The 15,573-nt window shown below is 38.3% G+C and overlaps 1 protein-coding gene across 21 annotated transcripts in view; it reads left to right on the plus strand.

Moving 5' to 3' along the window:
- Positions 1–15,573, plus strand: part of LOC113903499 (ankyrin repeat domain-containing protein 26-like) — an 89,260-nt gene that overhangs the window by 43,787 nt on the left and 29,900 nt on the right. For 19 of the 21 annotated variants that reach the window (XM_027559688.1, XM_027559690.1, XM_027559691.1 and 16 more), the window contains 3 exons: positions 2,146–2,315; positions 3,731–3,956; positions 6,624–6,669. In XM_027559688.1, the coding sequence (XP_027415489.1) occupies positions 2,146–2,315; positions 3,731–3,956; positions 6,624–6,669 (442 nt within the window). Of the gene's footprint in view, positions 1–2,145; positions 2,316–3,730; positions 3,957–6,623; positions 6,670–8,319; positions 8,723–13,743; positions 14,494–15,573 lie in introns of those variants that run through there. The other 2 variants (XM_027559698.1, XM_027559692.1) reach the window with 2 other exon arrangements.

Raw genomic sequence — 15,573 nt, forward strand, 5'->3', positions numbered from 1 at the left:
GTCTAATATCTGTCTCTGTAGACATGCCTGTTCTGGGTATTTTATATAAATGGGATCATACAATACGTGCTTCTTTGGGATTAGCTTTTCTCACCTGATGTCATGTTTTCGAGGTTCATCTGTGTAATTGCAACGTATCAGTTCTTCTGTTAGTTGGTTGTCAGTCAGTCAATAGTATTTGACTAAGCCATGTATCCATCATCAGTTGGTGGAGCTTTGGGTTGTTTCCACTTTGGGGCAATTAATGATGCTGCTGTGAACACTGATTTACACATTTCTGTGTGGACATGTTTTTGTTTCCCTGTGGTTGAATTTTTATCCTCAGACGTAACTGGCTGATTTCAGCTTTCTTGGCCCTTGCTCAGGCTATCCTTTCTGTCTTTACAGTTTCTTTTCCTTTTGACTAGGCCTCCATTATTTGAGACCTGGTGCCCAGTCTCTCCTCCTTCATGGGGCTTTCCTGAATGTCCACCTCTCATGGAGCCTTTTCACTTTAGCCATTGTTATCTAGTCTCTGAGGAAGAGTTTAGCCCCTAATTTTACACTGTTGCCATTTTTTTCCATGAGGGGGAATCTTATCTAAGAATATATTGGTATTACAGGGAATATTTTTAGATATGCACAGCACTTGTCTTGCATAAAAGGACAGTAACAAAGGATTACAAGAATGAGGCTTTTTTTTGTTGTTGCTGTTCAGAAAAATGTATGGATCATCTCTGTAAACTGTTAGGAGATGGGATTTCTTTATCTTTGCAAATCATTTCTCTTTGGACTGCAATTCAAATTAGCAAAAGTCTTTGTAGTTCAGGAAAAGGCTTATGGGATTAGACTCTGTATTTATAAGATTTATTAATTAGAGTCTTATTCTCACAGATTTCTTTTGAGAGGCATTTATTAACTTAGCCCTAGATAACTCAATATAGTATCCCTTAAACTACTTTAAAACCCTGGGACATTAAGATGAGGGAAGGATTAAGAGACGTTCTACCAAGAGGGGACTTGTAGTCATTTTATGGAAGAAAGATAGAAAAATATTATTGTAGAACAATAAAAGAGTATAAAATCAAGTGCAAATGTTGTTTGACAAAGATGACAGTGAAGAATATATTTTGTGAATCTTGGTGGTGTGAACATCTTTCTTGATTCTCTGAGTAATCCCTGGTCCTACATTCTACAATACACATACCATCCTTTTAATTTGATCCTGGGTTTGAATTAGGCTGTGCTTAATCCACATTCCTCATTACCAAATGGTCTCATTTTCTTCTTGAAGACTGATGATTTTCCAGCAGAGCTGGAAACTGCATCTTCAAAATGTCTGCACGTGGATGCAGAAAAATCAAGTATTTCAACAGGAGTTATTATCTATGGAATGAATGCAAAAGAAATGTGAAAAAACTAGAGAGAAGAAAAAGAAGTTGGAGCAACATGTAGTGACCCTCAAAAGTCATATAGAAATGAATATGATAGAACGCAGTCAAGTAGAGCAGTATCAACAGGCTACTGAAGAAAGAGCAAGACAGAATCTTATAGAGAAATGAAAAGAAGTCAACCTATTTTTGTAGGTTAATTTGTTGATCTGTCATGTGCTTGAAATCATTTTCACTGTATAGTACATTTCAGACATATACAACTTGCGTGTTTCCTCTACCTCCCTTAGAGCAGTATGTTTTGTAGATTTCTGGAATGGGGGGGCACTTGTTTTCCCTTTAAATATTTCAGTTTCCCCCACAGTTTTCACTAAATTGTCCTATCAGAATGATTCTCACTTGAGAATCCTCTTACTTATAAGACCAGTTGGTATAAAATAAGACCATTATGAAGAAAAGAAAATACTGTGGTTTAGAACTGATACCATCCTCTTGAATTATTCTTGTCTCATTCAATTTTTAAAATTTTAAGTTGATCCCCCTATTCTTTGAATTATCAGATTATATAAGTACTACTATAGCAGTCATTCCACTTTAATTTTATAATTCAGATTTAACTCACTTCACATTGATGATAATTGTTTTAAACTTCTGCTCTTTTTGTTTTCACCTTTGTAATCACTCTCTGAATTACTGACTCAAAACTAAAGGAAACAAATATAATTTTCCAGGTTATAATTATTTTTAAAATGTTATCTATTTCAACTTGCCTTAGATGCAAGCAAGATCTCAACAGATGGAACTCAGAATTAAAGACTTAGAATCTGAACTCTCTAAGATGAAAACTTTGCAAGAAGATTCTAATAAAGACGAGTTGGAAAAATATAAGCATCTCTACCTAGTAAAACTTGAAGTTAGAAAGTCATTGAAAGATAAACTAGACAAGTAAGTCAAAACACAGAATCACAGAAAATAAATTTACTTCATTAATTTGTCTCTAAAGCCTAATATTTTTATAGAGCACAGTTCCTGAGATTACTAGGAAGTGAAAGCTAAGTGGATAGTCACTGCTAAGGGGGCGCCCTTAGACAAACTATTAGTACTGTATCAAGTTTTTCCACACTATGTAGAGGCATGCTTGTGAAAAGGGGGGAAATTAACACAGGGGTGAAAGGCAGGATAATTCACAAAGTGGCTAGAAATAATATAGTGACCTGGCCGAGGGAGTGTGTGGAGAATGGAAAGGGCAGATCCCACCTCCAGAGCCTAGTCCAGCTTTCCCCACTATCTGAAAGCAGAGCATTCCTAGGATGCTTTTCATAAGCCAAAACAGCATAAAGCAAAGAAGCAGGTACCCAAGGACACATTCTGCTAGTCGATGCTAAAATATGCTTTCAAGTGCTTCCTTTCACCACCCTTGTATATACATTTCACTCATGACCTTGGAGAAATTAAGCATTTGGTTCTGAGGTATCATCTAGAGCCACAATCTCAAGGGGAGGATGAGAAAGTCAGTGGGTGAGAAAGTCAGTGGGTCATCTGCTAGTCGAATATGCCCAAGTGAAGTACAGGTGATCCCAGACAAGGTTCAAGGCTATGGCGACTTGATGCTGAGATGTGGGGTATGGCTCCCAGGGAAGGAGCACGGTGGGGCCGGTTTCCCTGCTTGGGGAGCGCGATGCCTCTCGCTCTAAAACGTACACTACTGTTTAGAGTTTTGGCTTTTTAAATGAGACCAAAATTTGTCTTCAGATTTTTTTTTTTTTTTTTTTTTGGACCATCAGGAACAGGTGTTGACATAGGCCCATAGTAGAAGTGAAGTAACATAAAGTGAACTTTGGGAAAGCAGGGGATACTTGTAATTATTCCTGGGGCTGTTTTAGCTCTTTTCAGTCTCACCCAATGACTTTCTCATCCTCCTCTTGAGATTGTGGCTCTAGATGATACCTCAAAGCCAAATGCTTAATTTCTCTGAGGTCATGAGTGAAACGTATATACAAGGGTGGTGAAAGGAAACACTTGAAAGGAACTTTGTGGGATGGTGTGTTTCTTCATCCCTGAACTGTTTCCTGGAGGCAGGTGTGTCCCAGAGGGCAGCAGGTGTCACTGTGAGGCCACCTCCCTTTCTCTCTGATGCCCTTTCTCTCCTCTCCCAACTGTAGCTTGTTACTTGTGGAGCCCTAGATACATGTGTACTTCTTCAGAACAAGGTTACAACTGTCATTCTTTACAGTAGGTCTGCTCTGTCTTTTCGGTGTTCAAATAGTTCAATAGGAATTCCATTTACTCTGTGGCAACTTTAAAAAATGTCAGTCATTTAGAGAAACATGAACGAAATTGGTGTTTTCCATCTTCCCCAGGACTGATGAGAGGCTGACAGAGATCAGCACTGAACTTGAGGTGGAGAAACAGAACAGATCTATACACAGCAGTCTCAGCACAAGGCCAGTCCTGGAGTCCTCTTCTGTTGGAAACTTCAATCCTGCTTCAGGGTTCAACACAAATGTTATTTCAAGAGCAAACAGAGGGTTTTCTACCTCAATTCCATGCCGTTCAAATGACAGTATAGAGACTTACTTGACCAAGGTTAGTTCTATTCTATTTTTTTCATTGGGTTTCAGATTTCTGATATGAATGATCCTTGTTTTTAATTGGGTGAACTTCTGCGTTGTTTTTTTGACTTATGCACACTAAGTAAAACCATACTTAACTATGATAATCAAGGAGACATTTAATGATTTTTTTTTGTCCTAGATCTCTCATTTTTAAGAGATATTTATTAAAATCTTAAATTTCTTGAAAAGCTGCATTTAAATTCAACTTTAGAAATGAAATCTTATTGTCTAGTAACCAAAAGTATACTTTCAGCTGTTTGATTTACTTTCTAAATTATTTCACTTTGGCAGTGGTTCATAATCATTTCCAGGCTCTGCTGCACCCACTGCAGTTTTTCTACCCCTAAACATAAGTGAATGACTGGCATCTAAACACTAACCACATATGGATGCTTTTATTTGAAGGAATCCTAGATAAATCCTTTTTATGAATTAAACAAACTTGTAATACCTAATCAAAGATTAATTTCTGGTTTTAGGTTAACATTTTTTGTTATTTTCTTATACAAGAGTACATCTTTAACTGCTATTTTACTTACAGAATTTTGATTTAAATTTCTAAAAAAACCTTGCTAAGCAGTTTTAGAATGTTTCTAAGTTGCTCACTTTTGTTCTCTGTTTGTTTTGTCTCTGTTTTGACATCACCTGAATGAATGATGACTGAGATAGCAATGATGGGGAGTCTTTAAACTGCAACTAGTTTTCATTGTATAGTCATTATTATTAAAATATCCATTTCAGTCAGTGCACACGGGTTTATGGTTTTGATGGTGTTTTCATGATGTTGATGATGCAGAGAAAAATAGCCTTTGTTAAATGCAGTCTCAACCTGTTTTCTCATTTGGCTTCTTGCCATCATAGAAGAGCAGTCTAAGGTTTCTTTGAAAGCACTGCAGCTACGTTGGGTCTTAGTACTTGAGAGCCATGAACCTCGAGGATGTGCTTTAGCTGTGCAGTCACAGCGGGCCTCCAAACATTTCATCCTAAGTCAGACACTTCCCCACGTAGGCCTAAGAGGAGGAAGCAAATGCTTGACCCCTCCCAGGGGAAGGCTGCCTACTGTAGACCCAAGTTCACGGTGCTGTGGAAACATACACCTTTTCAAAGAAGAGATTCAGAACCAAGCAAGCACTTCGTAGTTCCTTCTCCCAGACTCACCTGTTAGGTAAATCTCCTCGCTTCTCATAAGGAGGGTAGGAGTATAAGTCCTCCCCTTGAAACTTCAGGCTGAGGAAATGAAGTTCAACTGCAATTTCTGATCAGATTTAGATTATAAATGAGCTTATATGCATACTTTTTGTATATATTAACTGATGATGAGAGCTTGGATAGAGAAGTATGCTAAACAGTAAAGAGAGATCTGTTGTGTATTTTAAATTTTGTCCTCAATAACCCAAAATGTGGATAATTCACTGTTGACTCATTTTAGCAAGCCAGGTTTTATCTAGAGGAATGAACAAACATCCTTTTAAGGTTGAATCTCTTCAGTTTTGGCCTGCTTGATCAACTAAAGATTCCTTCAAGTTCCCTGTCCTGTGTCTAAAAAATATTTATGCTTTCTAAATTAACTATATCGATTGCTACAAATAGGAATTTGATATTGATTTTATTCTTGTTCATGCATTTAAAACACATTTACCTAGAAAGTCATGTCACGCCATAAGCATTATTGAACTATATAGCATGGTTTTACATATTCATTTTATCTATGTTATAGTTTAAAATCTATGTGTTTTTTCCTTAATCTGAGGAAGTAGCTGGTATAGAACTCTGGGCTCAGTAAGAAGGACATTGCCTTTGTTACTTCTTTTGTAGAATTAGGAACTTTGACTACATCAATGACTCTTATACCTTAAAAAAAGGTTTGTTTTTTTTTTTTCAAAGAAAACAACCTTTCTTTGAAAAAAAAAAACTTCTGCGTGGAACCGTGTTATATAAAACAGAGCCAAGTATAGAGCCTTTTAGCTAAAGAGTGGCCAGAGGCACTGCTGCTGTGACTTCTCTGTTCCTCAACCCTGCAGTAACCCCTGTGGGACCTTCCCATTCTAAGGGGACATAGTTCGGAAACTAACACTTAAAAGAGAATCCTTCTCCCTAAACATCTTCAGAATTGAAACTTGCTGGTACATTGTTTCTTGTGTGTAATTTTCTCACCTTTCTGTCTTTTCATTAAATGGAGAAGTGTAAAGAAAATCGCAGATGTGTTCTCCTTATTAGCATTTGACTTAGATTCCTCCATTTGAACACGATCCTCACCTAGAAATCAAAGGTCTCAGAAGTACATATTTAGGGCAGGAGCTGTTGGGGGAGAAGATAGTAATCTTGTGGGTCATTCCTAGGATTATGGGTCATTCCCTAATTCTCTGAAATTATGTGTACTATAGACTGATATTTATTGTACTTTTTATCAGATTAATCTAAATAGGATTCCATATATATGGTTCTGTTATCTATAAGCAGAATAAGTAGAAATTCATTTTCTTTTATTTATGTGATTTTTTTTCTACTGAAGTAATCTTGAGGTTAGGTCTGGTCTCTAAAAGTATTATTTAAAAGTCGCATTTAGTAAGTTTTATGTCACTCCTATGATAATATCTCTTGTTTATCTTAAACATAAATAATATTTGACTTATTTCAGATGCAGCGGGAGTTGGACAGGAGTATAACTAGAGAAATAAGAAAAGGTATGTTGCCAAAATGTATGAATTAAATTTAGACATTGATTTCTGAAATACTCTGTAAGAAGTAAATGGGATCTCTTTCCACTGTTTGGATAACAGATGCCATGTTAAGTATTTTTTCTTATACATAGCTAATGAAAAATGTGAAAGTATGAGTGGTCATAGTGAAAAAAATCCTTCTTCCTCATTTATTCATCATGTTCCATAGCTTGAAAAACAATCTCTGAAGGTCTGTGTATTTCTTTTTATTTCTGGTTATATCCTTCTTCTACTTCCTCCATCCCTGTGGAACTATCCACCTACACCTGACACTATTCTCAGAAAACGTGGAGTTCATCAACTTCTCAAGTGTTGGTAGTGGTTAAGGCTAAGAAACCCAGACTCAAGCAGTCACGTTTGTGTAGCTGTCACTTGGTGGGTGACTTTAAAATTTCTCTGTCACTGACTTTGTCACCAGTTTATCCTTTATTCTCAGGAAAAGCTCCAAACACCCACATCAATTTGGGTCCCGCCAAAGAAGTTGGCCTTATCTCTTTACCACCCTCCTCTGCCCCTCAGCTCTGCATCTAAGCAGCCAGACTGTGTAGGATCCCACAGGTGCGCTTCCTCATCTCTAGTCTTTGTATGTGCTTCTCCCCTCTCTATCTCTTGTACTTTTTCCTGTCCTTCAGGTAGCTACATATATACCAGTTCAGTTCAGTCGCTCAGTCATGTCCGACTCTTTGCGACCCCATGAATTGCAGCACACCAGGCCTCCCTGTCCATCACCAACTCCTGGAGTTCACACAGACTCACATCCATCGAGTCAGTGATGCCATCCAGCCATCTTATCCTCTGTCGTCCCCTTCTCCTCCTGCCCTCAACCCCTCCCAGCATCAGAGTCTTTTCCAATGAGTCAACTCTTCACATGAGGTGGCCAAAGTACTGGAGTTTCAGCTTTAGCATCATTCCTTCCAAAGAAATCCCAGGGCTGATCTCCTTCAGAATGGACTGGTTGGATCTCCTTGCAGTCCAAGGGACTCTCAAGAGTCTTCTCCAACACCACAGTTCAAAAGCATCAATTCTTCGGCACTCAGCCTTCTTCACAGTCCAACTCTCACATCCATACATGACCACAGGAAAAACCATAGCCTGACCAGACGGACCTTTGTTGGCAAAGTAATGTCTCTGCTTTTCAACATATATATCACTTCCACCAAAAAGCTGGCAGTATTGACACAAAGCTGGCTGTCCCTTCTGAGTGTTCCTTGTGCCATCTTTTATAGCTGTCTTTGTATTTATGACTCTGTAAGGAAATTGCCCGTTTGTCTATTTTTCCAGTTTGCATTTCATTTTTCAGGGTGGACTGGGTCACCTTCATCTTATAATTCCAGTGCTTGTCACTATGCACACCTTTGCACATAGTTACTTAGTAAATGAATGAAGGATGAGAAAACCAGAAACTCTGATACTCAGTCACACGTGCGACCATGAGCAGATTATAAAATTGTAATCTTGTATTTTATGTGGTGCCATCTATAGATATATTTCATTCTTTGAAACACTAGGAAAGGTCTCAGGCTTTTGGCAGTTTTTTTGTTTTTTGTTTTTACTAATGCTTAGTTAACTCAAGTATTTTAGGTAAAGAATATAATTCTTTCCTTTTCTTTTCAGTTGATGCTGAATTTGCATCTGATGCCTTTACAGTGTCTCATGTATCTGCAGATGGGTCAAATGTGTATGATGACCAAATTTTGAAAACAAAAGCACAGTATACACAGATTTTGAAGGAAAAATATATGATTTAGAATGATAAATCATAAAAGTTTCCCTACTGGACTGTTTCCATGACATTTCATTGTTTTCCATTAAAGATGATGAGAAAATCTTTATTAAAGGAAAGTATTTTTGTATTACATCTGTATGATGAAAATTTATATAGCATTTTAAGTGATGTTTCTCTGCATCTAACTTACTTTTAAGCATATTTAAAAACCAGCACTCTTGAGTTTTCCATATTCTAAGCAATAGTGTAGTCATTCAATCATGTCTGACTGTTTGCGACCCCATGAACTGTAGCCCACCAGGCTCCTCTGTCCATGGAATTCTCCAGGCAGGAATACTGGAGCAGGGAGCCATTCCCTCTCCAGGAGGATTTTCCAGACCCTGGGATCAAACTCGGGTCATGTGCATTGAAGGTGGATTCTTTACCATTTGAGCCACCAGGAACACACTTTACAAACTCAGACTGAGCCCTAATACCTGCTGTTTAAACAGCACCCAAAAAGCCAGACTTGTCATTAATATTTAGTGGTGTTGATTGATAGCTTTTTTGTATGTTCCACTTTTTATCACTATATATAGACCCAAAGATTTAGATACTGATGTTATGGCTACCGTCAATGTTTTGATGTATTACAATTGTTAAAAGAAGCATAAAGCTTACTATATGTAACTTTAAACACAGATTCACAGGTCCTTCCTCATGGAGAAATAAGGTTTGCCTGAGTTTTTGCCTTTTAAATGAATGAACTTTAAAAATGTTTTTATTTTTAATTAGAGAATAATTACTTTACAATATTGTGATGGTTTCTGCCATACACTGACTTGAATCGGCCATAGGTATGCATATGTCCCCTCCCTCTTGAACCTCCCTCCCACCTCCCTCCCCTTTCCACCCCTCTAGGTTGTCACAAAGCACCAGCTTTGAGTTCCCTGCATCATACAGCAAATTCCAAAAAGACACATGTACCCTAGTGTTCATTGCAGCGCTATTTACAATAGCTAGGACATGGAAGTAACCTAGATGACCATCAACAGATGAATAGATAAAGAAGCTGTGTATTATTCAACTATAAAAAGGAATGCATTTTTGAGTCAGTTTTAATTGACTTTTGATTTACTTTTGGAGACAGTATTAAAATTAGAGAAAGTTCCTCATGGATAAATAAGATTTGCCCAAGACGTTTCACCTTTTCTTTACCTATCTACCTATCTATCTATTTTTGCTTTGCTTTTTGGAAAAAGTCTTGGAAAAAGACTTTTTATTTTGGAAAAAGCACCAAACAAACATTTTCACAAAACTCCCTTATCTCCCATATATCCACCTGAGGTACCATTTATCTTTCCTAAATGTTATTTGTTCTCCCGTAAGTATCCCTCCTCACCCAAGTCACCTGTTTTTTACAAGATGCCTTATTCTCCTACTCCCTGTCATTTATTAAGTAGTATATCAACTCCCAGTAATTGCAGTAATGCTGAAGAAGCTGAAGTTGAACAGTTCTATGAAGACCTACAGGACCTTCTAGATAATTCTAGGTAATTTGGATGTTAATACAAACACCCAAAAAAGATATCCTTTGCAGTATAGGGGACTGGAATGCAAAAGTAGAAAGTTACGAGATGCCTGGAGTAACAGGCAAATTTGGCCTTGGAGTACAAAATGAAGCAGGGCAAAGGCTAACAGAGTTTAGCCAAGAGAACGCAGTGGTCATAGCAAACACCCTCTTCCAACAACACAAGAGAAGACTCTACACATGGACATCACCAGATGGTCACTACCAAAATCAGATTGATTACATTTTTTGCAGCCATTCAGGTATGATCAAAATCAAATACCTTATGATTATACAGTAGAAGTGTCAAATAGATATAAGGGATTAGATCTGATAGACAGAGTGCCTGAAGATTATAAATGGAGGTTTGTGACATTGTACAGCCCCCAAAAAAAGAAATGCAAAAAGGCAAAATGGTTGTCTGAGGAGGCCTTACGAATAGCTGAGAAAAGACAAGAAGCTAAAGGCAAAGGAGAAAAGGAAAGATACACCTATTTGAATGCAGAGTTCCAAAGAATAGCAAGGAGAGATAAGAAAACCTTCCTTAGTGATCAATGCAAAGAAATAGAGGAAAACAATAGAATGGGAAAGACTAGAGACGTCTCAAGAAAATTAGAGATATAAAAGGAACATCTCATGCAAAAATGAGCACAATAAAGGACAGAAATGGTATGGACCTAAGAGAAGCAGAAGATACTAAGAAGAGGTGGCAAGAACACACAGGAGAACTATACAAAAAAGATCTTCATGACCCAGATAAGTGTGATGGTGTGATCACTCACCTAGAGCCAGACATCCTGGATGCGAAGTCAAATGGGCCTTAGGAAGCATCACTATGAACAAAGCTAGTGGAGGTGATGGAATTGCAGTTGAGCTATTTCAAATCCTAACAGATGATTCTGTTAAAGTGCTGCACTCAATATACCAGCAAATTTGGACAACTCGGCAGTAGCCACAGAACTGGAAAAGGTCAGTTTTCATTCCAACCCCAGTGAAAGGCAATGCCAAAGAATGTTCAAACTACTGCACAATTGCATTCATCTCACACACTAGCAAGTAATGCTCAAAATTCTCCAAGCCAGGCTTCAACAGTACTTGAACCATGAACTTCCAGATATTCAAGCTGGATTTAGAAAAGGCAGAGGAACCAGAGATCAAATTGCCAACATCCACTGGATTATCGAAAAAGCAAGCAGGTTCCAGAAATACATCTACTTCTGCTTTATTGCCTATGCCAAAGCCTTTGACTGTGGGAATCACAACAAACTGTGAAAAAATCCTAAAGACATGGGAATACCAGACCACCTGACCTACCTCCTAAAAATCTGTATGCAGGTCAAGAAGCAACAGTTAGAACTGGATGTGGAACAACAGACTGCTTCCAAATCGGGAAAGGAGTATATCAAGGCTGTATATTGTCACCTTGCTAATTTAACTTATATACAGAGTACATCATGTGAAATGCCAGGCTGGATGAAGCACAAGCTGGAATCAAGATTGCCAGGAGAAATATCAATAATCTCAGGTATGCAGATGACACCACCCTTATGGCAGAAAATGAAGAAAAACTAAAGAGCCTCTTGATGAAAGTGAAAGAGGAGAGTGACAATATTGGCTTAAAACTCAACATTCAGAAAACTAAAATCACAACATCCGGTCCCATAACTTCATGGCAAATAAATGGGGAGACAATGGAAATAGTAAGAGACTTTATCTTTTGGGGCTCCCAAATGTCTGTAGATGTTGACTGCAGCCATAAAATTAAAAGATGCTTACTCCTTGGAAGAAAAGCTAGACCAACCTAGATATCATATTAAAAAGCAGAGAGATTACTTTGCCAACAAAGGGCCATCTAGTCAAAGCTATGGTTTTTCCAGTAGTCATGTATGGGTGTGAGAGTTGGACTATAAAGAAAGCTGAGCGCTGAAGAATTGAAGCTTTTGAACTGTGGTGTTGGAGACAACTCTTGAGAGTCCGTTGGACTACAAGGAGATCCAACCAGTCAATCCTAAAGGAAATCATCCCTGAATATTCATTGGCACGACTGATGCTGAAACTCTAATACTTTGGACACTTGATGCGAAGAGCCTACTTACTGGAAAAGACCCTGATGCTTCGAAAGACTGAGGGACAGAGGAGAAGGGGACGACAGAGGATGAGATGGTTGGATGGCATCACTGACTCAATGAACATGAATTTGAGTAAGCTCCAGGAGTTGGTGATGGACAGGGTGGCCTGGCATGCTGCAGCCCATGGGGTCACAAAGAGTCTGACAGGATTGAGCGACTGAACTGAGCTGACTGATATCAACTCCCAGTTGTAGTCACCCCTTCCAGTCACATTTCTTTGTGAACCTCTGCATGTTATTGTTATTGTTACCTTGCTCAGTCATGTCCAACTCTTTGCGACCCCCATGGATTGCAACACACCCTGCTTCCCTGTCCTTCACCATGTCCCGGAGTTTGCTCAAACTCACAGCCATCGAGTTGAAGATGCTGTCTAACCATCTCATCCTCTTCGCCCCCTTCTCCTCTGTCCTTCAGTCTTTCGCAGCATCAGGGTCTTTTCCAGTAAGTAGGCTCTTTGCATCAAGTGTCCAAAGTATTAGAGCTTCAGCATCAGTCGTGCCAATGAATATTCAGGGTTGATTTCTTTTAAGATTCACTGGTTCGTTCTCATTGCTGTCCAAAGGACTCTCAAGAGTCTTCTCCAGCACCACAGTATGAAAACATCAATTCTTCAGCACTCAGTCTAGTTTATAGTCCAGCTCTCACATATGTACATGACTCCTGGAAAGCCTGAATATTTTGGAGAGTAATCTCTTGTCAGTTGCATCATTTGGAAATATTGTCCCCCTTTCTGTTGTCTTCTGTCTTGTGTATGATATCTTGTGCAAAAGCCTTTAAGTTTAATGAGGTCCCATTTGCTTATTTTTGTTTTTATATTCATTAAGAGGTGGTTCAAAAAAGATATTGCTGTGATTTGTGGCAGAGAGTGTTCTGCCTATGTTCTTTTCCTCCAAGAAGTTTATAGTGTCTGTTCTTACATTTAAGTCTTTAATCCATTTGGAGTTTATATTTTGTGGATGGTGTTATGGAGTGTTCTGATTTCATTCTTATACATGTAGCTGTCCAGCTTTCTCTGCTCAGCTTATTAAGGAGGCTGTCTTTTCTCCATTGCATCATCTTGCCTCCTTTGTCCTAGATTAATTGACCATAAGTGTGTGGGTTTCTTTCTGAACTTTCTATCCTGTTCTATTGAACTATGCCATATATTTTGGGTTTTGTGTCAGTACCAGTGTTTTGATTACTGTAGCTTGTAGTATAGTCTGAATTCAGGGAGCATGATTCTGTCAGTTCCTGCTTTTCTTTCTCAAGATTGCTTTGGCTCTTCAGGGTGTTTTGTATTTCCATACACACTGTAAAATTTTTTGTTCTAGTTCTATGAAAAACACCATTGGTAATTTAATAGAAATTGCATCAAATCTGTAGATTGCTTTAGGTAGTATAGTTATTTTGACTGCAGGAAACAGTTTATTCAGAGTGGTTCTAGGAATGTGGTGGCCACCTTGATGTTCATTAAATCAGATCTAATTTTCCCAGCTTGTGGCTCTTTGTGTCCTGCAGAAGGCGCCAAATGACTGGCCATACCTCTGATGCACGGGCTCGTCTTTGGAAAGTATAAAATGTAATTATAAAAGGCCAGCATCTTAAATAAAGCATTCAATGGTCTGTCTGCAACCCTTTCTTTTGCTTCATTTTAGTGTGACATGGGTCAAAATGAGAAGCAGACAGGAAAATGTTTGCCTCGCCTGGCATGTGGTAATATTGTGAAATATGAAAATGTAAGTCAAACACAGAGACAAAGTCAAACAGCTCCTAAACACAGAGATGGTGTGAGGATAGGAGTGTGTACTTTGTCTTCTGAGAAACATTATACAGCAAAGAATGGAAGTTATGAAACATACTTCAAAATAAAAAGGTAAAGAGAAAATATTGTACAAAAACCTATAAAAATAATAAAAAGTTGGAGATGAAAGAGAGAGGGGAACTCAAGGGAGCATGAGACCAGGGAACGTGGACTCTGACATGGGACCTCTAGGAAGTAAGATCCTATTCTTCTATTTCTTGCAGTTCTAATAATAATTGAATTTCAGATGAATATCATACAAGCAGAGGACAAGAAAAAATACACCAAGTCATCTGAAACCAATTCAATAGAATTCTTTATTTCAAGGGGCTCTATATAATTTTTATATATTTTACATATATCTTACATACTGCATTTTATATATTATATGTCTATATATATAAATGACAATGTCAGGTGGTAAGTTTTGAATTTTCAGTGATACCAAAGAGAGTGTTGCAGGAATTTAGGAGGAAGTTGGGTGAATGTGCACTAGTGTGGTCAGGAGAGGACAACTCTAGGAGGGCCTGGGACATGGCTTGGGCCCTGATTGATGGGCAGTGAACCGAATATTTGGAGAAGGCAATGGCAACCCACTCCAGTACTCTTGCCTGGAAAATCCCAAGGACAGAGGAGCCTGGTAGGCTGCAGTCCATGGGATTGCAAAGAATTGGACACGGCTGAAGCGACTTGACTTCAGAAGAGTTGGACATGACTGAGAGACTTCACTTTCACTTTTCACTTTCATCATTGGAGAAGGAAATGGCAACCCACTCCGGTGTTCTTGCCTGGAGAATCCCAGGGACGGCGGAGCCTGGTGGGCTGCCGTCTATGGGGTCGCAAAGAATCGGACACGACTGAAGCGACTTAGCAGCAGCAGCAGCAGCAGAACCAGATATTTGAGATGAATGAACAGAATTTGCTTCCTATGACAGTTGTTGAACAAGAACATTATGAACATCCATAAACCTACACTAAAGACAGCAGAGTGGCAAAGCATGGCCAGGGATTAAAAGAAGAATCTTGCTAACTACCTTCAGAGGTGTTATAAAGGATGAGAAGCCAGAAGTTTCTGATTCAGCAACATATCTCCTTGTTTTTTCAGTGTTCTGGTGCTAATTGTACCATTTTTTTTTTAACTTTACATTTTTATAAAAAATTTAATAGGTTGGTAAATGATAGGAAAGCTTGACATATTTATTGTGTATATATACATATATGTATATAGTACCAAGTATATATTCTGCTTTTCACAGATCCATATTTACATCGTCCAGCTGCTTTAAAAAGTTAAAATTACGGTCATAAGACACATGAAGGGTGTAGACAATTAGCATCTTCAGAGAATCAGGACTATTTGAAACCAAAGGAGGAACATTAGTCTAATTAAAAGTTACTTCTTATTTAATAAAAAGAGCTGTATTCCTCAAGACTTACACTTAGACATATTATTATTTTTAGCTATATTTTGCGTATCTCATTACATGAAAGAAGTTTTAATCTAGCTACTTTGTTTTCCTCACCCCACTCTCCTTCCCCAGCCCTTCTACAAAGCATTAAAGATAAAATATTTAAGCCGAATTTGTCTAGGAGTTTTCACTGAGCATGTAGAGTATCCTGCTCATGGCCTCGCTGTGTGGTGTTTATTTCCTGGCCCTTCACTGGCACGTTTCCCTGAACCTTA

This window comes from Bos indicus x Bos taurus, chromosome 13 (genome assembly GCF_003369695.1).
Source record: "Bos indicus x Bos taurus breed Angus x Brahman F1 hybrid chromosome 13, Bos_hybrid_MaternalHap_v2.0, whole genome shotgun sequence".
Lineage (NCBI taxonomy): Eukaryota > Metazoa > Chordata > Mammalia > Artiodactyla > Bovidae > Bos > Bos indicus x Bos taurus.